General features: G+C 49.2%; 1 protein-coding gene across 1 annotated transcript in view; it reads left to right on the top strand.

Annotated features, from left to right (window-relative positions):
- The window catches only part of LOC144169045 (uncharacterized), a 52,272-nt gene that overhangs the window by 12,946 nt on the left and 14,141 nt on the right, over positions 1-25,185 (top strand). Inside the window, exons 5-13 of the mRNA XM_077698042.1 lie at positions 3,134-7,557; positions 8,308-8,370; positions 10,528-10,915; positions 13,247-13,377; positions 16,183-16,287; positions 19,244-19,323; positions 19,536-19,587; positions 20,659-20,860; positions 23,178-23,454. Of these exons, the coding sequence (XP_077554168.1) occupies positions 3,134-7,557; positions 8,308-8,370; positions 10,528-10,915; positions 13,247-13,377; positions 16,183-16,287; positions 19,244-19,323; positions 19,536-19,587; positions 20,659-20,860; positions 23,178-23,454 (5,722 nt within the window). The remainder of the gene's footprint in view (positions 1-3,133; positions 7,558-8,307; positions 8,371-10,527; positions 10,916-13,246; positions 13,378-16,182; positions 16,288-19,243; positions 19,324-19,535; positions 19,588-20,658; positions 20,861-23,177; positions 23,455-25,185) is intronic.

Raw genomic sequence — 25,185 nt, 5'->3', positions numbered from 1 at the left:
GCGCGACGCGTGCGGCAGTGGGAGGAGCCTGCCGACTTGCGCCAACGGGGAGGCACGCTCTTCATGGCGGCAGTTTGAAAGCGCTCCGGACAGCCCGCTGGCTCCGCCGGAGATGTTTAGGCTTACCACGGTGGCGGATATTTGATAGGCGCTTTCCCTAGCCGCGCGGACGATGCTTTACAGTGTCGTTTTCGGACTCATCAGCTCCCTTACTTCATAAGCAACTTCTTTTGTTCTTTAAAGAGCGGTCAGAAGCGGTCGGTCGAGCCAGGGCCGTACCCAGAGGGGGGGTTTGGGGGTTCAAACCCCTCCCGAAATCTTTTCCAGGCAGCGCGTAAACAATACTTACTGTTGCTTTCAGCAAAACTACCCCCTTCCCAAAATTCATAACCCCCCCGAAAAAAAATTCTGGGTACGGCCCTGGGTCGAGCCACCCGCCCTACTTCGCGGCCGTTGACGCCGCCATGTTGCCGCGGCTTACCGCGCCGCGCGCCGCATGCGGGTGGTATTCGCGGTGGCGTCAGCGCGCCTGTGGCTTGCGCGGCGCGTTTTCGTGAGCAGAAAACGCTCCATGCAGTTCACGCTTAATGATTTTGTGCCTGCGTGCGACCAAGGCCACACGGCCGCACAAACACTCCCGCCTCCCGTCCACGCCGCAGTCATCTGCTCGCGGCTCGCGTGTTCGTATCACCCGCACCGGGTGATAAATGCGACCGGATCATCCGATTTTTTTTACATTGCGTACAATGCATTTTGGCCGGGGAATTTTGAAAATTCGTATCACAACGAAATTCGTATCAACCGAATTCGTATCACTGAGATTCCACTGTATAATATTTTGCAGGTACATTCTTCGGGACCTGCAGACTGCAAAAAAAATTAATACAGAAAATGGACTTTTTTGGAAAATTTTTGGTCCTCAAGACCAATGTACCCCCTTAACGTCCGTTTCAGTTGTGACATCGGTGCACTTGAAAAGGCCTCTGACCAGTGGATATGCTGCGTCACATCCAGTTGTCTGCTTTCAGCCAATCAGGGCTCGCTCGAAATAGACACTTCTAAATGGACAAAAAATGGGCAAAATTGAGAATTCCGCTCTAGGTCTTGTACCAGCCTGCATTGTCAATTCTTGTTTGAATCCAATTTGTCAAAACTCGAAGGAAAGAGTCTGGGCAACAATGTGTTGAACCTGCGTACTGAACAAGTGTAAGAGAACAATTATGGGCATGCTTAGTACAGTAAGCTGGTTGAACGACGCAGCATGAGCATGCAGTGATGACCGCAAAAAAAATGACCTTGGCGCTCTGTTATTGTAAAACAGTTGCGTAATTGGGCAAAATCAATCTTCTGTGCAAATCGCGATAGAAGGGTTGGTTCCCTGTGTACAATCTTGAAACGTGCCTGCCTGTTTTGTGAGACCTCTCGGAGCAGTTACCGGGAACATATCAGAGAGGTTTCATGCCTTTAGTGAAAAAGAAATAGGCAGCTGCAGATCAAAGCAACCACCAAAAAACAAGACTGCGTGATTGTTGTTTTGTCTCGTGTTTCGTAAATCTTGGCGATATGTTTAGTCAACGTTATCTAGGAAAAAGAAGTAACTAACAGCATTTTTTTTATATGCATTTAGCTGCATATAAAGCGATAGTGGTACCAGTAGATGCCATTTTATTTTAACCCATTCACTGTCGGGTGTTTCAGGCCGTGACGCACCCCCAGTGTCAGCTTGGTTTCCGAAGTATGAGGGGAGGAACATTGCGATTTATTTGACTATGATAGCGTCCGGAACGTAACGCATCGGAAGGAAAGAGCGTGGGTGAGAAATCGCCTTTCTTCCAGACGTTTTCAGTTTGCCGTGCACGCTTCCGGGGGGACGACGACCGCCCCGTTTCAACATCAGAATCTGACGATGTGGAACTCGCACACCTTCCTCGGATGAGAAACTCTCAGAATGCGAATCAGGGATCAGCTCGTATTGTGATCGGAATCAAAGAACCATCGCTCCTGTCCGCAGTCGAAGGCCCCGCGCGGTCAGCCATCCGAAAGTAACTGCCCGCACGGAGGGATCACTTTCAGCAGCCCGTTACAATGGACAGAAATGAGCCAGCAAAAGCTGCGACAGAGTCGTGTTCCAGTCTATTGGAGAGGCAACGGCACACTGAGCTAACCTGGTGTGCCGTAGAAGACGCGGGAACAGAATAAAAAAAATACCTAGAAACCCGTTGCGGATGGCACAACAACCCTTGCTCTTGTAATTGCACGCGTGCCGCATGGTCACTCATCCCCACAGTACTGCGCACGGAGCAACCAAGCGCCCTGCAACGAAGGGTGGGGGCGGTTGCTCCATACTCCCCAATATACCTTTGCAGAGAGCTAGCGAGTGAAGATACGAGCTACTAGAAAGATTGAACAGATGGTGCGAACAGTCCAGGCTATGTGCTATGTCGCGAATTTTTGAACGCACAATGGAGAACGTATTGGTACGTCAGTGAGACTGCGGAGGGGAAATGCGGAAAGATACCAGTACGTCAGTGACAGCGAAAGGGTTAAGTCTCCAGCGGTCATTGCGGTGCGCTGCTTAGAGGATAGAGGAGAAGCTTTTTTTAAAAAAACAATATTTATTGCAAAATTAAAACCGCATTTGTGGTCGTTCAGTATGAAATTTATTTTTCCAAATGTGGGGCAGAATAACTCCTTCAAATGTGAATTCGGCCTCTGTTTGCGCGGTTGCGCTTTGCAATGCAGATTTATGCTAGGAGAATAGTTTATTTGCAGCTAGGTGTACCAAGAGAACTTGGCTGTTTTCTGGATTTGGTGAGCTGAACTGTGATGAGCTCAAAAAGGCGCGATGCCTTTACCTGCTCCAGTGGTGAGCGTCTGTAGAAAGTGAATGCGGCCTTGGGGTGGTTGCTTGATGAGAAATAATATTTCATGTGGATGCTTGGCTGCTGCTGTGTGTTTTTCGCGGAAGCCGTGTTCATTTGAAAAATTGCTTGCGCAAAAAAAAAAGCAGAAGTGAGTGGGGGATCCCATATTGCAGCATGTCTCTACCCTCCTGCACTCCCCTTGCCTTTGACGTCACCTGTACAGTTTGGTCTGCGAGTCTACCACTGTTCTTTCACTCTTTCACGTGCAGAAAAGCCGGGTCCTGCGCTGGCGGACGACGAAAAGCCGGCAGTAACAGACACGGGCCAGCCCCCTTCTGTGAAGAAAGAGGAACCCCACCACGAAGAGACGCTGTCCATCACCTTGTCAGCCTCGGGAACCAAGGAGAACGCTCTTCCCCTACCCGTTGTCGTCATCAAAAAAGAACCCCTGGAAGACATTGCCGTCGCATCGGAAGGTGCGGCCAAATTGAGTGAGAAGGCACCATCCGTGTCCCGGAACGAGCCTCGGCAAAACGATGCCAAGAGAAATGAAGACGATCGTGAAGCAGCGACTGATTGCGCTCCGGACAGTCACCAGGAATCGAAGAAGCGTGCTGTGTCCCCCAAGAGCGGGGAAGCCGAAAAGCCGGTGCAGAGCAACGCCGAGGATTTGTGCACACGGGCGGCGGCCGACGACGGCGAGTCTAAGACGCCCGCCCAGCCGTCAGCTGTGCAGAACCACGCTCACGCGACGGCGAACAGGTGCGTGCCACCCTTCCCGGACAAGCCGGCCGCAACACACGGTTTCGGAAGCGCAAACGGGAACGGAGTGGCGTTGCACGAGAGCCTTCCGTGCGACCTCTCTGTCGCCGCACACCGCGAACAGGAGAGCGCGCCGCCCGCGGGCGAGCCCGCTCCGTCAGCGTCCGCGACGGACGCCCAGCAGCAAATGGCAGAGGTGAGACGGCTCGTCGATGTTGGTGCGGAAGATTTACGAACGGGAGAGAAGCCCGACGAGGTGCGGGTGTCCGAAGAAAACGGTCGGCCCGAGTCGCCGGGAAGTATTCCACACGCTCACGAGGGCGCCTCTCCGCCTACGGTGACCTCCACGACAATGAGCGGCCGGCAGGACGACCGTGTCGCGGAACAGTCGCTAGCGTTGGATCTCACCCGGGCCCCTCCAGAGGCACATCCAGGCGACGTGCCGAGTACTCCGGCCGCCTCTTCGGCCAACAGCGAGTCGCCGGCCAAGAACAAGTTACCCTCTCAGGACTCTTCGACAGCGAAGGCATCCCGCAGAACTTCAACCGCCGTTCACACCTCTCACGACACCCCTTTGCCTGCTGGTGACCCTGTTGAGGCTGTTTCACATGCTGCCGTCTCTGCGGCATCTGTTATTCATGCCACCGGAGAAGCGAAAGTGCCAACGCGCGCAGTGGACTCGTCGAGCGGTTCGAGTTCCGCCACGTGTGCCGACAGTGCGGTGTCATCTGTGCCGTCTGATCTTAGTGTTTTGAGGACAGGTGGTCGTGGTTCGACCGCAAGTGTTTGTGGCGATGCAACTTCGTTGTCTGCGAGCAAGTGTGCGCCTGTCGAGACAACGAAGGTTGAAGACAAACAAGGTGGTGTAGCGAAGGAAGTGGTCGCCGATGCAAAGCCAACCGAAGGAAAGCCTGAACAACTTGTCAGGGAACGTCTGTCGCAGTCGGAGAGTCTGAAGCATGTCGAACCCCCAAGCTCGAAAGGCAGCGTTGACAAGCCACCCAGTACAAGGGAAGTTACCGACACAAAAGAGATTCCTGAAACAACGGAAAAAGCGCCTGTTACCGAGCGTAAAAGGGCTTCTGAGGTTTCGGCAGTAGCTGCGAGCGATCAGGCAGGAACTGTTGTCGACGAAAAAGAAAGTGCCAGTATTTCGAAGCAGCTGTCTAAAGAGCAGCTAACCAGCGAAAGAATTAGAGAACCTAAAAAGAGAGATGTTGATAACGCAAAAGGTGCTAGTGGGGCCACAAACGAGAAAGGCGCGTCCGCGAAAAACACTGAAGCTAAAATTGTCACAACCCCTGAGAAGACCCAGAAAAGAGAAGAAGCAGAAAAGAAAGCTTCGTCAAATAGAGAACTGTCAAAAGCAGAAAAATCCCCCCAAATCAGTTCAGAAGTCCATAAGGACCCAGAAGCATCATTGAAAAAACCCATTATTGAGAAGAAGCCACACTCATCCGATGAAAGTCAAAAGGACTCTACAGTAACAGAACCAGAGTTAGTGAAGAGTAAATCACAAATTCCAGGGGATCCAGTGGTAACAGAAGACAGTCCGACGAAGAGCAAATCGGAAAGTTTGAAGGATTCCGTGGCAGCAGAAAAAACCCCAGTGAGGACTGAGTCAGGGGACAATCTTGATAAAGAAACTAGCAAGTCTTCGGAGAGTCATTCTACTGCTTCTTCTTCTAGCAAGTGCTCTTCATCATCTGAAAAGGGGGAGAGTATCGACCAAACGCCAACACTGGCATCAGAAAGGTTAGAATCGAAAACTTCTAGTACAGAGTGTAAACGGGATGACACCTCTGCAGACAAGCTGCAGGTAGTGGAGACAAGTGGTCCAGATTGCAGTGACACCTGTAAAAAGAGAACGGAAGCAGTCACAGAGGATGCAAGGTTTGAAAAATCCGCAGATGCGAAGAACAAAGACGTCCTGAACGAGTTACCGCCCAGTGACCAGCCGAAAAGTGGGAGCGACAGTCGGCACCCTGAAGGTACGCCAAAAGCCACAAAATTGAAGCTCAAAGACGCTGGCAAGACGTCTAAAAGTTCAAAGCACGACTGCATCGAGAAAAGTACCGACGAAAAATCTGCAGAGTCTGGGGAGGCCATCGTCTCGCCGTCCACCAAGGAAGACAAGGGGCAAGAAGAGGTTGCAGGCGCTGCAAAAGACGACACCCCGAGTGTTGGACCATGCGTCACTTCCAAGTCCAGTCCGCCCAGTGTAAGAGATAAGGAACAACAAGATGCCAGCCAAGCAGGTCCGACTGACACAAGCAAAGTGAAGAGTGCTGGAGCTAGTGACGCCCCTGAAGAGAGCAAAGTTGAAGAGGTCAATAGTGAATCGAGTAAATCGCTTTCCACGAATCTATCCAAAAGTGGGAAGCGCGCAGAGGATGCACTCAGCAGCAGTGCCTCTAGCAAAGGTGTTTCAGGCCAGCCACAAGCAGCTGACGAATGTCCCAGAGTTGGCGGGGTTGCAACAGAAGGCGCATCTTCTGTGTCTCCCCCAGAAGCAGCTGAGGAAGCAAAGCCTCAGCCGGATGACGATAGCGGATTGCAGTCCGAAGAGAAATCGGGTGACAAGTCTGAAGAAAAATTGGCCCCGGGGTTAGGCAAGAGGGCCAGGGGCAAGTCTCGTTCAGCACTGTATAGCAAGCTTCGGGAAAGCAGAAAACAAAGAAGAACCAGAGGAAGCGTTGACTGCTCGCAGGATGGAGAAGAGGCAGTTCTCAAACCAGATGGTGACAACCTGGCCTCACCGGTCGGCGATGCCGCAAAGGCTGATGTGCTTGAAGCACCTGCTGGAGTAAAGTCTGCAGGTGACGGCAAGCCGACCACCGCACTCACCACTGGTGCAGAAGCGAGTGAAAGCGAATCACCAATTCCTTCCATCCTTCAGAGCAGACTTGAGGGCGTCGTCGAGAAGGATGGCAACACAGTGGCGTCAAGCAACAAAGAAAAAGGATCGGACTTGGGGACTATGTTAGAAGCCGAGAGCACTCTCAAAACTCAAGGCAGAGTCAAGCGTCGCCGAGGTGCTGACGCCAAAATGGCTGCTAGCGCAGCTGAGGAAGTGCAGCGCGAGCTTGATGGACAGCCCGGTGCTGAGTTGAAAGAACTGAAAGCCGACCTCGGGCCCAGAGCGCGCAAGAGGCTTCGGGGAGAAAGCAGAGCAGCAAAAGAAGCGGCAAAGGTCACCGAAGAAGCGGTTCCCAGTGCTCAACCGGACAAAGTCGAAGCAGGTGCAGACAAGGGCGTCGAAGAAGGGACATCCTGTCCCACACCAGCGGTCGTCGTGAACGACAGTGAAGCACCCGGCGACTCCGAGAAAGGTGGAGGCGGGGAAGAGGAAACTTCCGAGCTTGCTTCGAAGCCTGCGCCAGGCGACGCTTCGGAAGGGCCGAGGCCAAGTGGCACGAGAGGTCGCGGAAGGGGTCGTGGCCGGGGCAGGGGTCGCGGACGGGGACGCTGGAGCCACGTGAAGCGGCGCAACCAGGGAGGCGGCGCCGAGCCCTCGCCCAAGAAACCCTGTGAAGGCGCGGGAGACGCGGGCGGCTGCAACAACACAGTGGGACCGCCCGCGGACAGCGACCTGCCGCCCGCCCCTGTCGTTCGGGGCAGGGGAAGGCCACGGGGGAGTCGGGGCAGGGGTCGAGGCGCTGGCAGGGGCCTGGGTCGCGGGCTCGTCGGAGAGCTGGGGGCGGCCGCGGTGTGCCTCCTGGGTGTCGTGGAGGAGGGCGTGGCGGCCGACGAGGACGCCCAGGGTCGCCGTCGGAGCTCGCGCATCCAGCGGGAGCAGCAAAAGCGGCTCTCGGAGCTCACCGAGCAGATGGCCATGGAGCAGCAGCTGGAGGAGACCATCCTGCAGGAGGAGGCGGCCGCAGCCAAGGGCAAGGCGTCGGCAGAGGCCACACCGACCAAGAGCCCCAAGGTGCGTGGATTTGGATTTGGGCTTTGTGGATTTGGGGTGGCGTTTTAAGAGCAGAGAACTTTAGGGGCTCACTTTGTCGTCGTAGCTCGCTCGCTGGACCCAAGTAGAGCCACACGGCGTTCCGTCGTCGCGGTGTTATCCCGAGGCTTCGTAAGCCAGGTGGTTTATATATTCATAAGCATTTGAAATTCGTGAACCGCTGGCGCTTGTACTACATCTCCCCGTTCTTCAGCGCAAGGAAAACTGGTGGCGCATTCGAGGCAAAATACACGTGATTTACCGGCAGCACCCACGTTCCTTTAGTTAGGAATGCTCGTCGGGTTGGTTTTTATAATAGTAAGCGAAAAAAAGTGGCAGTACAATGCTGGCACGTGCGTGAGGAAAAGGAAGCCCCCCAAAAAAACAGAACTCCCGCTGGCGCTGTTTCAGGCAAGAGGCGCACAAGCCCTGCGAAAGCGGGAAATTTGAAATGTGTTGGACAAACCTCTGTTGAATTCATCAGGAGAGGAATGAGACATGGCGGCGAAGAGCGTGATGGGTGGGAAGAGTGAGCGGATAACGGTGCTACAGCCCATTATGGCGAATCACTGCTCTGCACTTCTGACAGCTTTCACATTGAGTGAAACGGCGTTATTTTTTTTTTTTTTTTTTTTTCTTAGCGTGAAATGCTAGTTGGGGTACTTGCATAGACATGAAGCACTTTGTGTTAGCGGCGCCATTTTGAGACCTTTCCCGCACTATTTTGTGCAGAAACGAAGTCGTCAGGCTGACAAGGACTACGTCCCTTCGGTGAAGAACAAGCGCAGGTCAAAGGTGAGAACGACGCGCTTGCGCCTGCCCTGCAAGTGAAGCACTAGCAGACCCTGAGGGGGACATGATTCTAACAGATAGTTGAAGCATCTTTCGTGCCGTATTTTCGCATGTATAACCTGCCCCTGCATATAACACGCACTTTCAGTCCACAAATAAAGTAAATAAATATTCCCGCGTATTGCCCGCACATTTTATGCAGGAAAGGCTGGACCAAGGCTACTAAACCAACATGGCACATATGTTGGTGAAAAAAAAAAAAACTTACCTATATTTTGCATATTGAATACATTTTCAGCACGGCCTAAGCCGCAATCACTCATTGCATTGCTCTCGCTGGAGCTATCGCATCGGCTGCAGTCGTCACTGTCACACACAATATTATCTTCAGTTCCGTCCATGCTGTTTGTAACGCAGCATTTCGTTTAGCCCTTGCAAACCATCTCACCTGGAATCGCCTTCCATGCTTGGACGATCCACTTACAAAACAGCACAACATCAGGTCTACGGACACGGCCTTTCGGTGTTACGTCATAGAGCCCTGCAGCCATCCATTCAGCGTTGGGATGCTTGACGTGTGCTTTGGGTGGTCTATTCACTGAGACATCAAGAGACTGAATGGTCTATTCAACGAAACATCAAGAGGTGTCGTCACCTACCATTCTTTTATGAATGCAGAATACAATTATTATACAGCAAAAAGGTAAAAATTAAAAACCGTTTACACTAAACTAAGCCTGTAAAAATAAACTAGTGCGGCAACAAAAGCCACCGCCTCATCTCAAACAAAATTCAACTTTTACCTATCATCATCATAGTATTGACCAGTGTTTTCATGGTGTTTTTGAGCGTTAGCATTTCTACTCTCATCTTGAATGGCACTTTTCCGTTGTGGAAAACTCTAGCTGACTTGCCCAATATTTTTTCTCAAGTTGTTTAAGTTTTGAGCTGTATGTTGAAAATGAGCCTTATCAGTGAGATAAGAGTGAATTACTAGCTATTTCTGCTGTAGGGGGCCTCAGAGCACAACATGCATTGCAAGCTGCACCGAAGGAAATACCTCTCATATAATACACGCCTCTACATTACCTGTGAATTTTTTGCATTATTGTGTGGGTTATACAGTAGAATCTCGATGATACGATTCTGGGTGATACGAATTTCGGGATGATACGAATTTCTGAAAAGTCCCGGCAAAATTGCATTGTTTGCAATGGGAAAAATTTCGGCTGTTACGAACGGACCTGCGCGGCCCGGCGGATGATACAAACGAGCCGGCGAGGCGCCCAACTGCCGAACAAGCAAGTGACGGCTCTCTCTCTCCATTTGTCACTCTTCTTTCTCCAGAAACGGCCGGGCTGTTGTTTTCTGCTCGCGAAAACGCGCCCCGCACATGCCCCGCACGCTTCATGCGCGCCGCGGCCGGCGGCGGCAACATGGTGGCGGCTTCGGCCGCGAAGTGGCACGGCCGCTTCAGCGACTGCTTCTAGCCGCTCTTTAAAATGCCGCTCAAGGCAGACACGAAGTTTCTTGTGCAGTAAAGCAGCTGATAATGTTGGCGAAAACGGTACTATAAAACACCATCCGCGCCGCTAGTGAAAGCGCCCATAAATTATCTGCCGGAGTGCTAAGCCTAAACATCTCGGGCGGAGCCAGCGGGCTGTCTCGAGCGTTTCGCAAGTCGTCAGCGTCTTTTTCTGACCGAGGTAGAAGATACCGCGGGCGCGAAATCGTCAATGTGGCCGTGAAAATACAGCGCGCGCAAAGCCGAGGCGTGCGAATCGCGTGCAAAAACGCACCATGCGGTTCACGCTTGACTGTTGCGGCGTGTAGCGAGCTTTGAGGAGACAAGCGCGAAGCTAGGCCACAGAACAGGGAGGACTGCTTTGTCACGTGGGGGTTGAAAAAAAGCAGAAAAAATCACGGATTTGTTCACGCGAAAGTAAGAAAAGAAATAAACGAAAACTTTTTTCAGCGCTCAATTTTTTGGTCTGTGTTGGTTCATACGAATTTCGGATGATACGAATATTTTTCGCGGTCCCGCGAGATTCGTATCATCGAGATTCTACTGTATGCATGAAAACGCGGTGTTTAGTACATGTATTACTGATTTCTGAGGTGCCCATTCTGGGGGTGGGTGTTCTCTTTGCACTCGCCCAGAAGGACGAGGCCCACCAGGGTGGCAAGGCCAAGCGCGGCAAGGGCGGCAAGGATGAGGACGCAGAGGCAGAGGCAGAGTCCAAGAACAAGGCATCCAAGAAGAAGAAGCGGAGCAAGAAGAAGCGCCGCCGCAACGGCAAGTCCGGTGGCGGTGGCTCCGGGGTGAACGGCACGTACCGGCGCCGGTCGCACCACAACCCCTGGGAGGCCTCGTCGGACTCGGACTCGTCCTCGCAGCTGGAGGACGAGGAGGAGCCCTACGAGGAGGAGGCCTACGAGGAGGAGGAGGAGCTGCACTTCGACGACAACGAGGACGAGTTCGCCTGCGAGGAGGAGGACCCCAACGCGGAAGTGGTCATTGTCAAGCGGGCACGCACCGTCAAAAAAGGTAGCGTACGGCCCCTTCATGCTGAAACAGAAACTCTGGGCATCTTACGAGTGGAGAATGCAAAAGCATTATTCTCTGATTGAACGATGCTGAGCACTCCTAGTTTCACATTGCGAGTAATGGTGACTGTTGCGCTGCTGTGCGAGGTCGGCGGGGCCGTCTGTCCTCGGCCCCTCTACACTAAAACAGAAACTCTGGACATACCCACACACCTGTTACGAGTGGCAAATGCAAAAGCATTATTGTCCAATTAAATGACGTTGAGCTCTTTTTCTAGTTTCGTGTTGTGAGTAGTGGTGACTGTTTAGCCGCTGGGTGAGGTCGGCGAGGTACGTGCTGGATATGGCGTGTCGGATGTCAGCAAACACCGCACTCTTAGCCATAGCTGCACACACTGCTTTCAACATGACTCCACACACACCTAAGCATTGTCTAGCAGCATGGTCCTTAAAACTTGTTCTTTTATTAATGCGACGCTCATGCTGTGGAACGTTTCACGATTGCGTGGGAGCCATTTCTCGGTTTCTAAAGCCATTACCGGCATTTCAGTTCTTAAGGTACACTGTGGCCTTAGTCAGTTCAATGCCGTGGAGCTTTTTTTAAATTCCTTTTTGGTGAATTTGCTGGCTGAAGTCGAAGGTGTTTTTGGTTGCTTGTAGATTCAATTGAACCTGAGACAAGCAGGGAACGGAGCATAGAATGGCTAAGCCGTAAGAATTAGCTATGTACGATGATCAGCAGCACTCTCGCATGCCTCTACTGCTCAAGCTTCTGCCTCCTAGAATTCATCATTGACTCTGCAGTCTGTTGTAGCCTTGTTCTGAGGGATTCAACGTGATAAGCTACTTGCATAGGTACCTTTTCCCAGCAGCTGTAAGGACTGTGTAGTCACGGTTGCCCTATGTAACCCCTTCAGCTTTTGAGGTATAAAATGTGAATGCCGCTTTTGCTAACCTTTGAACATTGCTAGCAGGAAAGCAGGGGTATGGTACAAATCTAAAGGAAGGCCGCTGGTTACAGTTCATGAAAAGATATGTCTGTACCATCGTTAGGGCATTTCTGAATCCTCCTCATTACGTTTCTATAAAGCGAATCTTTATATGGCTAAGGTTCTGTTCATGTGCGTGTGAGCAACCTTGCAGCAGGCCAATCCTATCGCGAATGCTCGGTCGAAAGTGGCTGTAACTCTTGTTTTATCAAAAACTTTCCCAACAAAAAGTATATTAGCCTTGGCCGCTGAAGCGGCTCTACCATTACTTTGAGTTTCGTTCACCTGTCATAGTTAGTTCACTGTAAAGTTGTAATATTTACACAATGCCCATCTGCTGTCATTACAAGGGCATGTACAGGACACGTATGGTTGCAGAAAACTGCCGTGATGTGTGCTTTATCGAAACTTTCCCAAAAGAAATTATACGATAGTAGGCTGCTAAGGCAATTCTGTCATTACAAATTAGTTTCATTTCCTTGTCATGGTTAGTTAGTCCGTAATAATAATAAAAGAGTTTGTACTTTTGTTCAAAATTCTCCGTCACACCTGTCATCTGCTAAACAGCTTCGCTGGTCGTCCACCTTTGCCAAGTTGAGTGGCTCGTGATTTTTTAAGTGCAGAGCACTTCAGGGGCTCGCATTGTCGTCGTAGCTCGCTCGCTGTACCCAAGTGGAGCCACACGGCGTTCTGTCGTAGCGGCTGTCGTCACGGCGTCCCACAGAGGCTTCGAAAGCCAAGCGGTTTACGTAGTCGTAAGCGTTCGAAACTCGTGACCTGCTGCCACTTGTCATACACCTCCCCATTGTTTAGCGCAAAGAAAACTGCAGGTACAGTTGAGGCAAAATATACGTAATTAACCGGCAGCGCCCAGTTAGGAACGCTAGTTGGGTTGGTTTTTACGATAGTAAACGAAAAAAGTGGCAGTGCAGCGCCGGCACGTGCGGGAGGAAAAGCAAGCACAAAAAAAAAAAAAACAGAACTCCCACTGGTGCAGTTTCAGGCAGGGGGCGCGCGAGCACTGCGAAGGCAGGAAACTTGAATTGCAGTGGGTGGTAGCAGTGAGCAGATAACGGCGCCACAGCCCATTATGGCGAATTTCTGCACTTCCGACAGCTTTCACATTGAGTGGAATGGCTTTACTTTTTTTTTCCCCTGGCAGATAGAAGTTACCTTCTTTAGTGAGTGTACAGTTCTTCTGAACTCTTTCTTGGGTTTGCGAAGTCAGGGGTGCATTTTGTGCGTGGGGCAGGCTTCCTTCTGCTTCCACGTTATACAGTGTAGAATTGAGGTGGGATCTCTCGGGATGCCCCCGTAATCTTCCATTCCCCTCCTTGACGCAGTGTGTGAAAAGAAGGAGAAGAAGGGGACCAGCGACGGCAGCAGCAGTGCGGAAGAGGAGGAGGAGGAGAGCGAGAAGGAGCAGGATGAGAAGCCCTGCGCCAAATGCGGCAAGGGGGACCACCCGGAGTGGGTGAGTGGGGGCAGCGGAGGAGAGGGGGGGATTCTGGGGCAGGTGGAAGAAGCCTTAAAGGTGCCACGAAAACAGAATGCAAGGTTGGTTGGTCCATCAAAAGGACTGCTTTGTCCCGATAACAGCAAAGGCGAAGAAAGAGACGCATACAGCAGCAAGGAAGCCGGTCAAACTATTTTGCACCCAAAAAAGGAGAAAAGTGAAGGAAAGTAAAGAAGTCATTGATGAGTATCACCGGGCTTTCACCTTCGAAGCACGTAAGCGTACTTAAAGGAGCCATGAAGACAAAATACAAGTTGGGTTTATTGGAAAGACTGCTGAGTCCCGATAACAATGATACCAATATCATCGCAATCTTCAAACAAATAACGGAGATATTGAAGAAAATGTGTGAAGCAGTCGCGACCCCCTAGCCAATTTCCCGCAACTTCTCTATGACGTCACGGAACCTTGTTTGTGCGATAGGCGGCTGCCTAACTGACCTGTCGCGAGGGCGCATGACTGGACGTCTGTAATGGGGCCACTAGTTCCATTTGACCGCATCACTTGAATGCTAACGTGCAGTTAACGCACTGAAAATTATGTTTTATTGTTGGCCCGCATGACGTCATTCTTGCTCGTAATACGTCAACTGTGGCTCAAAATTTGAAAGTTTTTAAATACGTCTTGCTTTTTTTTCATTAAAAAAACATCTTTTGTGACTGTAATGGAGCTGAGTGAGATACTAACGAAGTTGTGTTTTCTCTTCATGGCTCCTTTAAGTGCCCTGAGAAATTTTCACAACATGGTGCGACGTGTGGATAGCTCTGAGCAGGAAAGTGATCGTAACCATATTGAGGGATGACCTGCTTTCTTGGTGAATGCGCGCTGGGACAAAGGGGATAGGATTCTCACCGAGACTGCCGTACCTGTCACCCACAGCTCGCATTACTGAGGGGTAAATTGAGAGTGCCTGGTGGTGTGCATTGGCATTCACCGTATTTGCGCAATCCCAACGCGCACCATTTTTGTTTGCTTAAGTTAGCTTTCAAATTTGTGTGCGCGCTACAATCGAGCTCAAAGCCGAAACCAACCAGCTTCAAAGTGGCCAATAGCATTGCCGCTGATACTCGCTTCTCCCAAAATATAATTCTAAATCTTTGCAGCAGAATCAGCGTGATTTTTTTTTCTAATTTTCTTACGTAAACTTTCCTATATAAACTACGTAAACGCAGTACAATAGGGGGCACATTCTAATTATGCAGATATGGTATGGGCTTATTTGTGAACACATTTGCGTCGTCGTATTCCGTGTTAGCTATTACTTGGAAAGTTGGAAAATGTCTGAAACCGAGAAATTCAGTGAAGAATGTCTTCTTCCTTTCCTTTTTTCCTTTCCAGAAGACAGTGAGTCATTCTACGCATAAATACGTGTTGTGTGTACCTAATAAAGTGCTTGGGGAACGTAAAATGATGGCTTGGGATGTGAGTTTGTACGCTGTGTTGTTCTATGTTTCTGGACAAGTAATTGGCTAAGAGGAAAGTTTTGAGCAGAGCCTGTTGTTTCTACAGCGGAGAAAATGGCAAAGTGGCACAGGTCAGTAGGCAAATAAAATGACCACAGTATGCGAAATTTCATAGGTGCTGTTGGGACAGACATTTCAGATTCAGTCATTGGGGTGGTGTGTGACGGACAGTGCTTCAGAATAATTCATGGTGGTTGGCGACGTGCGAGATGTTGCGGAGCATGAACATGAATTGACGTGTTGCTGGTGTACCTTTCCTAGAAAGGGTGACGACATGGCAGCGTTCAAAGCTTGCGGGTGTTGCAAGGATTTTGTTCTGAGCTGTGCCACAGCTCTGCATAACAGATACGTGTACCCCACAGTGCACATTCGCAGATGTTCTTGCCGTGCTCTATTTAACCCTTTGGGGTCCGGAACTTTTACCCACTGTCCGGCCATTCCGGTCTGCAACTATTTTGCCAGCTCCTGGCGCCATGCAGAAAAACACAAACTGTGCAATAAAAACTCGCAGGATATTTATTTTTTCTCTTGCATTCTGCTCGCAACTCCTTTACTAATATCTGAGCAACCAAGCTCTCTCCTGGGTGCAGGCCAGGGTTGTTACTGTAGGTTTTGCAGAAAAACACAGTTTTCCTTCAGCCTACTTTTTTTTTTTTTTTTTTTTTCTATCGCTACAACCAGCACAGTCCTTTTGGGAGCTTGTAGATGAAATGGCTTGTCCCATCTAGCCTTTTCTCGCACTCCGTATGTGCAGACGGGCCCCGCTTTTTGGTTCGAGCCCTCAGATCACCCACCAGCTGTTGGATGAGGTTGTGGTGGTATTTCAGGCTTCGCTGCTCTTTCTCGCCATGATTCTGCAGCTGTGTGCGCCTCCAAATAGCACTATTGGCAATGGACACCTCTTGGAAAAAAGCTTTCGCCACCAATTCATAGTCTTTCGGCAAAATGCATAGCTCACAGTGAAAAAAAAAACTGCGAAATTTAACCTTGAACGCCAATGTCAGGTATACCCTGACAGCGAGCTGCTACGGCCATGTTGCATTTGCGGGCAGGGCCCGAGAACGGGCTGCAAAGGTTTAATCACGGAAGCAGGTTTGCATCTTTAACTGGTAAAAGGGAATAGTATGTAAAGGGAATAGTAGAGCTTCACTTGCCGACAGGTTCAGTGTAGGTTGCGGTCGCAACACACGTAGCAGCCACTGCTTTCCTGGCTGCCAGCCTAAGCGCATGTGCTGCTGGAGTAGTCCGTGTGAAGTAGCCGTGTAGAGGTGGCCGTACTGAAAGCAGCCTTGCCTTGCAGATCCTGTTGTGTGATGTTTGTGACGCGGGCTACCACACGTCCTGCCTCAAGCCTGCGCTGATGATCATCCCCGACGGTGACTGGTTCTGCCCACCCTGTGACCATGTGAGAATCTCTCTCTCTCTCTCATGTGTGTGTGTGCACTGCAGTGTCTGCTTTGTAATGTTGGGCGTTTGTTACGGTATCAGGATATAGCGAGACATCTATAGAGTAAGCCCCAACAGTACAACGAAATTTGTGGTGTAATGCATTCCCTTCGTTTTCCAGCCTTGGCCCTCCTAAAAATCCCCATGCATTTTCAGCCTCTTTATTTCTTTAATTCTTTCCCCACAATGTAATAAAGTCTTTGTATGTCATGTGTTCTCTCTTGAAAAGCAGAGAAAAAGAAAAACATCACGCGCCTCTTCTCAAGCAGAAACATGCCATTCACAGGGAGCGTTCTAAGAACCTGCGGTGTAGTTTGCATTGCTGAAACATAGGAACCGGGATTTGCCTAGAAACTTGGTACGGTGGTGAGAGTTCCCAAACGTGTCTACAACTGCACTAGAAACCACCTGTTCATGAAACTTAGCGTGGTAAAGAGGTCGTTTTAACCAACAACTGTGGCACAATTTGTTTTACTGTACGTGCATTAGGACTGTGGTGATGAGGCAACCTTCCTTCTCTCATGTCACGTTTGCGCATGTGGTAGGGGTGACACTGCTGGGATAAACCACCTACACAATTGAAGGGGCTGCTTCTCTTTTTTCTTTCTTTTTTCTTCTTTTTTTGTGTGTGTGTATGTGTCGCAATGTCTTGGGCATTGTGACCCTCCTTGAGGGGACACTGGCTGTATGGCTGTGGTGACAAGTTGTCTGAGTCTAAGCCCACACGCAGCTTACCTAACTCTTCTTTGACCGTGGGAAAATTGACCGATCTTTAGGAGTCCAAGAAAACATTTAGTTTTTGCTAGAAAAATTGGTTAGGTACTAATTACAGGAACATGAAATGCAGATTATTTAACGGCCTTTCCAATAACACCAGTTTTTAAAATGTTTTGATACTTCATACTTCAAAAAAATATCAAAATCAAAATTTTCGTCAAGTTGTCGAAGAAAATGATAAAAAAAGGAGTTATGTATACCAAACCGCCGGTAGTAGAAAAAAAATTAGAATATACATTTTTGTAGGGAAACATTTCAAAAACATGCCCTGGCAAAAATGTCGACTTGCGTGGAGCAGTTTGTCAGGTATAAAAAAAATTATCACGCGTGGTGCTCATGCCATGCGGTGAAGCTCAACCTCCATTTCAAAATGTGCAAGAAATCTGGCAGTTTGACATTATCAGAGGCATCAATTTGCCCCCATGTAACGTAAAAACATCTTGTAAATGAGACTTTGTAATTACGGCCAGCACAATATTTGGGACAAGCACGTGATGCGAAAAAAACATGCATGAAGTTGAAAACGGAACTCTGTGGTTGATGCTTGTTGACGTTCACTGTCTGTTACCTCTCAGAACATAAAGTTGCGCCTAAAAATCATCGTCTGACTCGCTGTTGTAGCCTTGCTTGCAGGAATGAGGTGCAGTGCGCTAGAATCATGCCCTGCAAACTTTGACCAAGTAGCTGTTGCGCAATAAACAGGGTCAGCACTATGAGCCTCCTGCATTGCATCGCCAGCTAACATTTTTGAAATGAAACAGTACAAAACTTATTGGAGACTGCGTCCAAATAGACAGTTCAACTAAGAAGCAACACTAGACCCCTGGAGATACCCTCGTAAGGAAACGAAACTGGCAGGTGAACAGCTGGCAGTGTGTAAGGCTGGCTTGAAGGGCTCTCCTCGTCAGAAAAGATATGTGGCGACTGGATGTTATCTTTTTGGCTTGCATCGGAAGTTCTTATCACAGAAATCGGGTTAGGGTTGGGTGAAATCAGGAACGGCATGCTTTTTTCGAGGATCAGTCGCGGACGCTCAAGGCGCCATGGCATGTAGGCTTTGAAGTTGGGTAACTGCACAGTAGCGCCAAATGTGAATTTCACAATGCAGAAACGGAACCGAAACTATTGTAAACTGTTCGCAAATGGTCCTGTGGTAAGTAGAACTACAACACAATTTATAACAACATGCGTAAAGGCAATAACACTGCCTAAAATCGTAAAGTAGCATTGCAAACAGGCACTGCTTGATATTTTCAGCCGATTTCAGGGATTATTAGTCAGAGTGTAAGCCTGACGATTGAAAATCATTTGCTGATTCACCATTTGTGCCCTGATGACAGAAACCAAATGCTGATGCACAGTAATTGCAAGTGGCACGCATTCTTCGTTGGTAACAGTGATGCCCGATGACCACGCCTCTTTTCCACGCCTAGGTGATGCAAACGCGTGTCAGAAATTGTGTTTTTGTTGCAAAAATAAAAACAAAACTGATTTTGAAAGGGCATTTTCTTAGCTAACTCCAAATAGCTTTACTTGTTCCAGCAACGCATGGAACGCTATAAAAAGGGGCTCCCAAGGTATAATTCAAATTGAACGATTTTGAATAGGCACGGTCACGAAGGAGTTAACAACCCAGCGGAGCATTTTGTCTCCACTGCGGGTGAGGTTCTTCATATGCTTGCATATAATTTGTACCTCCCTAGATGGCAAACCCATTTGTTACCTTTTTGCAGTGCGAGCCTTTATGTGGTGCGAGCAGCACTTGAAATTTCTTTGCGAGTACTTGTTACAGCGCTATGCAGTGACTACGGGTTTGTTTCTTTTCTTCTAACCTAGCTAGCCACAAATGTAGCTGACTATAGTTTACTGGACTCAAGTCGTATCCATTTTCTCGGACCGTATCCATGGCTTGGCTATGTGACACGTTTGCTTAATTAAAAACTGCGAAAGGACGAGGAATTCAGGTTCATCAGGCAGCTCCTCAGGGTGGAAATGGAAGAAAACTGCTTCTTCCGTCCTGTAATCTTACAACAGATGTAAAAGTGTACCATTTGAGATGTGTGTATACACATGTGTGCTAGCAGGTTGGTTTGGGACCGTGCGAACTAACCACCGTCTTTTTTTTCCCACTCCTGCAGCGGAAGCTCTGTGAGAAACTGATGGAGGAACTGAAGCTCTACGACCAGCTTTCCAAGAAGAGGGACCGAGAGGAGCTCAGGTACCACGGCACTTTCGTGTGGGAGGGTTTTGGTCGAAGCACAAACTTCGCCAAGCTCCGAATCAATCTGAGTTTATCGAAAAGAGGCTTTAGACATTGCCCAATGTTTTTAAAATGTGCTTGTGCGCCGTTGGGGCACTGTTGTTCGGAGACTTCAAAAGAAGCGATTGCAATTGTCGTTAAAATACCTCATGCCGACTTATTTCTCGCAGGAAACAGAGACTGGCATATGTGGGCATCAGCTTGGATAATGTCCTAAAGCCGGTGAGTGGTGTGCACATGTTACGAAGATGTAATTTGCACGCGGAAATCACACTATAACCAGTACTGTGCCCCGAATGACTCGGTCTTAAATTGTATGCCTAGACATCGACTTCTATGGGAAGCTAACTGGTGGTCCCAAAAATCTGCATTCTATCCGATCCTGCAGTGTAGGTGGTTGGTTATGTTACAAATGGCCTCCACTCTACTGCAGTGCAGTAGGAGAGCTACCATGGAAAAAAACCTTGGGCCATTTCTACTAACGTGAAACCTGGTGAAAGGTGAAGTGTGCAGTGTATGAGTGTATTCTTTGCACCTTGGCGTTTTTGCCAGTGGAGGTGAAACCGTTAGGGGGTACAGGTATACAGCTTTGCTGTTAAAGTCTAAGCTTTGAAGTACGGGACTCTCTAGCGCGAGGCGTAAACGGGCGTCCCGGTGCTTTTCTTTTTTTTAATATGTGTTACAAAACGCTCCAGCGAGAGGCATAAACGAGTGTCCCAGTGTTTTTTTTTTTAGTATACATTACGTCCTAGCACAAGGCGTAAATGAGTTTCCTGGTGTTTTAGTACCATGATTACATGAGACGGACAACGATTACGATGATGACGACAGGAGACGCCAACAGCCCCAGCCCCTAAAAAAATTCACCAACAGCAGATGTTTCCATTGTTGAGTAGTGGCTCAGTGGCCTAGGCAGAGGGCTGCTCAGCCCAAGGTGAGGCGGGTTTGATCCTGACCACAGCGGCCACTTTTCTGATTGACCCGAAAAGCGAAAACTGGCGTTGCCGAGATTTCACTGCACGTTAAAGACTCACAAGTGGTCAAAGTTAATCCGTAGCCCTCTACTACGGCGCACCTCGTAGCCCAGGGGTAGCTTTGGTGCATTAAACCCTCATTATTTAAATTTTAAATTGGGCAGTGCAGTAACATTCAAGTTAAAAGAGGCGCAGGATCAATACAGATGGCAGCTAATCCATCACGCCCACATTTCTCGTGGCAGCCTCTTTCGGAGTTCAGTGCATGGACGTACTGGGTGCGCAACGAGCCCTGTTGCGCGACTGCCGTGCTTTGCAGGAGAAGAAGGAGGAGGAGGAGTCTGAGGAGGAGGAGGAGGAGTACGAGGAGGAAGATGACGAGGACAGCCGGCCGCGGCTGCTGCTGCACAAGCGCTCCTCGCGCAAGCGCAAGGCCATCAGCTACCAGTTCAAGGAGTACGACGAGATGATCCTGCAGGCGGTCCAGCCAGACATCGTGGCCGCCGCTGAGTATGCCAAACGTGAGCACCTGCCCCTTTTATTAAGGGCAGAGCACTTTAGGCGCTCGCCTTGTCGTCCTAGCCCGCTTGCTCGAGCCAAGTATGTAGAGCACCAAGGTGGCATTCTGTCGTAGCGGCTGTCGTCGCGGCGTAACCCAGAGGCTTCGAAAGCCAAGTGGTTTATGTAGTCATAAGCGTTCGAAACTCGTGAAACGCTGGCGCTTGTCATCATCTTCCTGTTGTTTGGAGCAAAGGAAACCATAGGTACATTTGAGGAAAAATATACGTAATTAACCAGCAGCACCCGCATTCCTTTAGTTAAGGATGCCTGTTGGGTTGGTTTTTACAATAGTAAACGCAAATTGTGGCAGTGCAACGCCGGCACGTGCCGGGAGAAAAGCACAAAGAGAACAGAACTCCCGCTGGCACAGTTTCAGGCAGGGGGCGCGCGAGCACTGCGAAGGCGGGAGATTTGAATTGCGTTGGGTGGTAACAGTGAGCGGATAACAGCGCTACAACCCGTTATGGTGAATCACTGCTCTGCACTTCCAACAGCTTTCACATTGAGTGGAACGGCTTTAATTTTTTCGCTTCTTTTTAAGGACGGTAGTCCTTCTTGGGCTACTTAAACTGGAAATTTCAATCTGTCTGTCTGTCCCTCATTCAGCTGCATGGCCAGAGTTGAACAAATTCTGAAAGGAGAAGTTTGTGTCGGCAAAGCCTTTCCAAACCACTAAATCTTGTACCATATACTTCATGCTCTTCAACATTGCGGGGCATAAAGAAAACAGGCATATTTGAAGCAAAGCATAAATACATATCTGGTACTAGCACCGTTCTTTTCATTTACAATGGATGTGCGCTTGATATTTGCGAGAGCAAATAAAAATATGTGCATTGAAAACAATGTTTCAACCCAGAAATGCAAAACACACTCGCGCCCAAGCCTAGTCCTCGTGGCGGCATTTCAGGTGACGAAAGGTTCCAACAGATGGTGCGCAAGCAGTGGAATGTGGGAAAATCGTATTGATTTGAGCAAACCTTCACTGAGTTTATCGTGGGAGGAGCGAGATGGGAGAGAAGAGAGTGAGGGAAGAGTGAGTGAGCATTGGTTATGTAGACAAATATCTCGATTACAGTCAAATCCTGCTACAACGAAATTGACGGGACGTGCGAAAAATTTCGTTGAAGCGAAAATTCGTCGAGGCGAAATCTGCCCCAACACACCACGGAAAGGCCAGGAAAATAGCCCCGTATGTTTCCGCGTCATTGGCAGCATAATACAATGTTTAGAAAAAGGAGTGACGCGCAATAACGTCATGTTTATTCGGATAACAAACATACCAATGGTTATCTGTTTTTTCACTGCACGCCAAGAACGCGTTACGGAGGGGGGTGAAGAAATGTAGGCGCAAAACGCATTGCTGTACTACAAGGCGTGTCCACCGAGCTGATTTCTTGCAGATAGCTGCTAGGCTGTCGGAAGCCCCCTCTCACTTGTGGCAGGAGCAATGCCGTTATCTTATCCTCTGACAGGGCACGGCAACTACTGACCTTGGCAGGCAAGACGCACGCTAGCATTTAACGCGATTGTGTGCTCGCGACTAAGATAAGATGATATGGCTTCAAGACCAAACACGCAAACATGATTTTTGCTCTTGGCTATGAAGAATGGTAGAAAGAAAACGGCAAGGACAGCTGCTCACAACGCATAAATGACGGCGCCGCGCCAGCAGCGGAGCACATTCGTGGAATGTAACTGGATACGTCGTATTGGCTGTATTGGTATTGGTGAACCGGGCCTGCGCCTCATGTAAAGACGGCCAGCCACATCGTTATCACCATCAAACAGTAGTGTCCGCCTATGTTTTTTTTTTTTTTTTTGGGTGGCGGTGTGGGCACACCGCGCATGTTTTCGGTGAAGCTAAGCGTCCTGAATGTATGAAAAGTTACAGATAGCTGGCGCTATGCGTATTTAATTGTAAAATAATTGTTCAAACCCAGCCCAAATCATCAAAAATTTCGTTGAAGCGAAAGCAAGCCTGACAAATGGTTCGTTGTGGTGAGGACTTTGTTGCACTGACTTCTATGGCTAGCTGATGGGGAATCGGAAATATTTCGTTGAAGCAGAAATCTCGTTGAAGCGGAGTTCGCTGTGGCGGGGTTCGACTGTATTTGTTTGAAGTTTGCAATAAACTTGGTGCATTGTCATTGGGACGAAGCAGTCAACTTAACGAACTGAACTTTTATGTTGTCTTCAGGCCCCTTAGGGCTTCTTCCAGCTTCACACAACCTGATGTGTCACATCTCTCTCGTCTTTCCCCTCGTCCCCCTGCAGCTCCGCGTCCAGTGCCTCCGCCAGGGGTAAGTCGAGGCAAGGACATGTCCAACTTGCTGGGCCCAGATGACGAGGAAGAGGAGGAGGGAAAGGGCGAGGGCGATGGGGATGGAGAGGGGGAGGAAGAGGAGGAAGAGGGAGAGGGAGGAGGAGATGCCGCCGACGCCCTGGCCGCGTTCGGGCCCAAGAAGCGCAAGCGGGCCCGCAAGTTGACCAGCCTCGACTTCACCTCCGAGGAGGAAGGGGACGACGAGACCGACGAGTACCAGGGATCCAGGTGGGTACTGCGCCACGACGCGGTTTCTTACTGGAGTTACCGGTCTTGCTTGGCTCAAAGTGACTAGAGTAACAGCACCAGAGCTACTCAATGTGCACCAGTTTCGAAACTCCCCATAGGCCCCATGTATCAAAAAACTGCACTGGACCCACCGCGGTGGCTCGGTGGCTAAGGCGTTGTGCTGCTGAGCACGAGGACATGGGTTCGATTCCCGGCTGTGGCGGCTGCTTTTCTGATGGAGGCGAAAAGCAAAAACGCTCGTGTGTATGAGATTTCTGCGCACGTTAGAGATCCCCAGGCGGTCAAAATTAATCCGGAGCCCTCCACTATGGCACGCCTCATCGCCTGCGTTGCATCGGCACGTTAAACCTTACAATCAATCAAAAACTGCACTGGGGTCAAACCTGCACTGAACCTGCACTGGGTTCAAACAGGGGCAAGTTGACAAGCCTGCCACCTGTCAATGGAAGCTTGAAGTAGTATGCTCAAGTGCTTTCGGCTGCTTCAGTAAGCCATGAAAGAAAAACCGTAGAAACATGAATAAACAACATTACCTAATTGAATGCTTCCTAATTTGAAAGGCAAACTTTATTTTATCGAGTTGTGTTTTTGACTGAACACCTCCGAAAGCTTGCCCAATTACACCCATTCAAATATTATTACACACTGGCATCCAACGAATACATCGTAAGTCGCGCAAGTTTTTCTAGTGGAAGCGAAAACAAATTCGAAGTATTACAATATTACAATATACAATATTGTATATTGTATACTCTTTTTTCATTAGCACAGCCAAAGATTGGAACGATCTTCCGCAGGAACTGGTGCAGATTAGAGACTCGTACAATTCAGGCAATCGCTGTCAAAAATACTAGCCGATTGACTTAGCTTACTTCGCGTGCATTCTTGGATCAACGCTTTTTCCCCGATGGCCTCTCGCACGTCTTCCATCATCTGCATGTCTTCAAAATTGCTTTAATCTTTCCTTTGGTGTCTCAAGCTTTCTTTTCATTCCTTCCGCTTTTTATTTTTCCCCTTGTGACCCACCATCCCCTGCACTTTTTCAAATCAGTTGTTTGTCAAGTTCTTTGTAAATATCTCGCGTGGTGTTTACCAGTGATTTTTTCTTTGAGCTCACCCCCCTCATGTCATTCCTGTTGTCCAGGCCTTTGAGGTATAAAATGAATAAATAAATGAACAAACATTTGTTTAGCAAAGTTCAATTCCTTGTCCCGTAGGTGCTGCAGAGGTGCTATCACAGCCCAAATTCTGAAGCAGAGTTTTGCAACTGCTGTGTATTGAAGAACTCTGTGACAGCACTGCTCCCCAGTGCTTGAGTTACCGTGCTGGGTGCAGTGTTGTCTTGCCTTAGCGAGACCGTGGGTGTCATTGTGCTTGTTGGTGGGGTTTTCTGCCTCCTACCAGGTGATGCCTTGAGTAGGGCCAATGGGATGCTGGTGTGTGTGTGATGGTGGGGCTGTTGAAGCGTGCTTCGTTTTTCTTTTCGCTGGTGGTTGCGGTTGTTTTTCAGTTTGAAAGAGATGCGGAAGTGTGCAAAAGAGGTTGTCCTGCATCTGCGCATTGTCAGTACCGTCACTGTTGTTAATTTACACTAAGGCAGAAATGCACATTCCCTGCGCAATACACTGTACAGGTTGGAAAAAGAAAACGGCTCTAGTTACCAAAAATGGAGGCATAAAATAAGCTGACCTTTCTGTCATTTTTTTGGCT

The sequence above is a fragment of the Haemaphysalis longicornis genome, unplaced genomic scaffold (genome assembly GCF_048455015.1).
Source record: "Haemaphysalis longicornis isolate Haplotype H1 unplaced genomic scaffold, Haemaphysalis longicornis Haplotype H1 scaffold_2, whole genome shotgun sequence".
In the NCBI taxonomy this organism is placed as follows: Eukaryota; Metazoa; Arthropoda; class Arachnida; order Ixodida; family Ixodidae; genus Haemaphysalis; species Haemaphysalis longicornis.
This window is presented reverse-complemented; position numbering and strand designations above follow the sequence as displayed.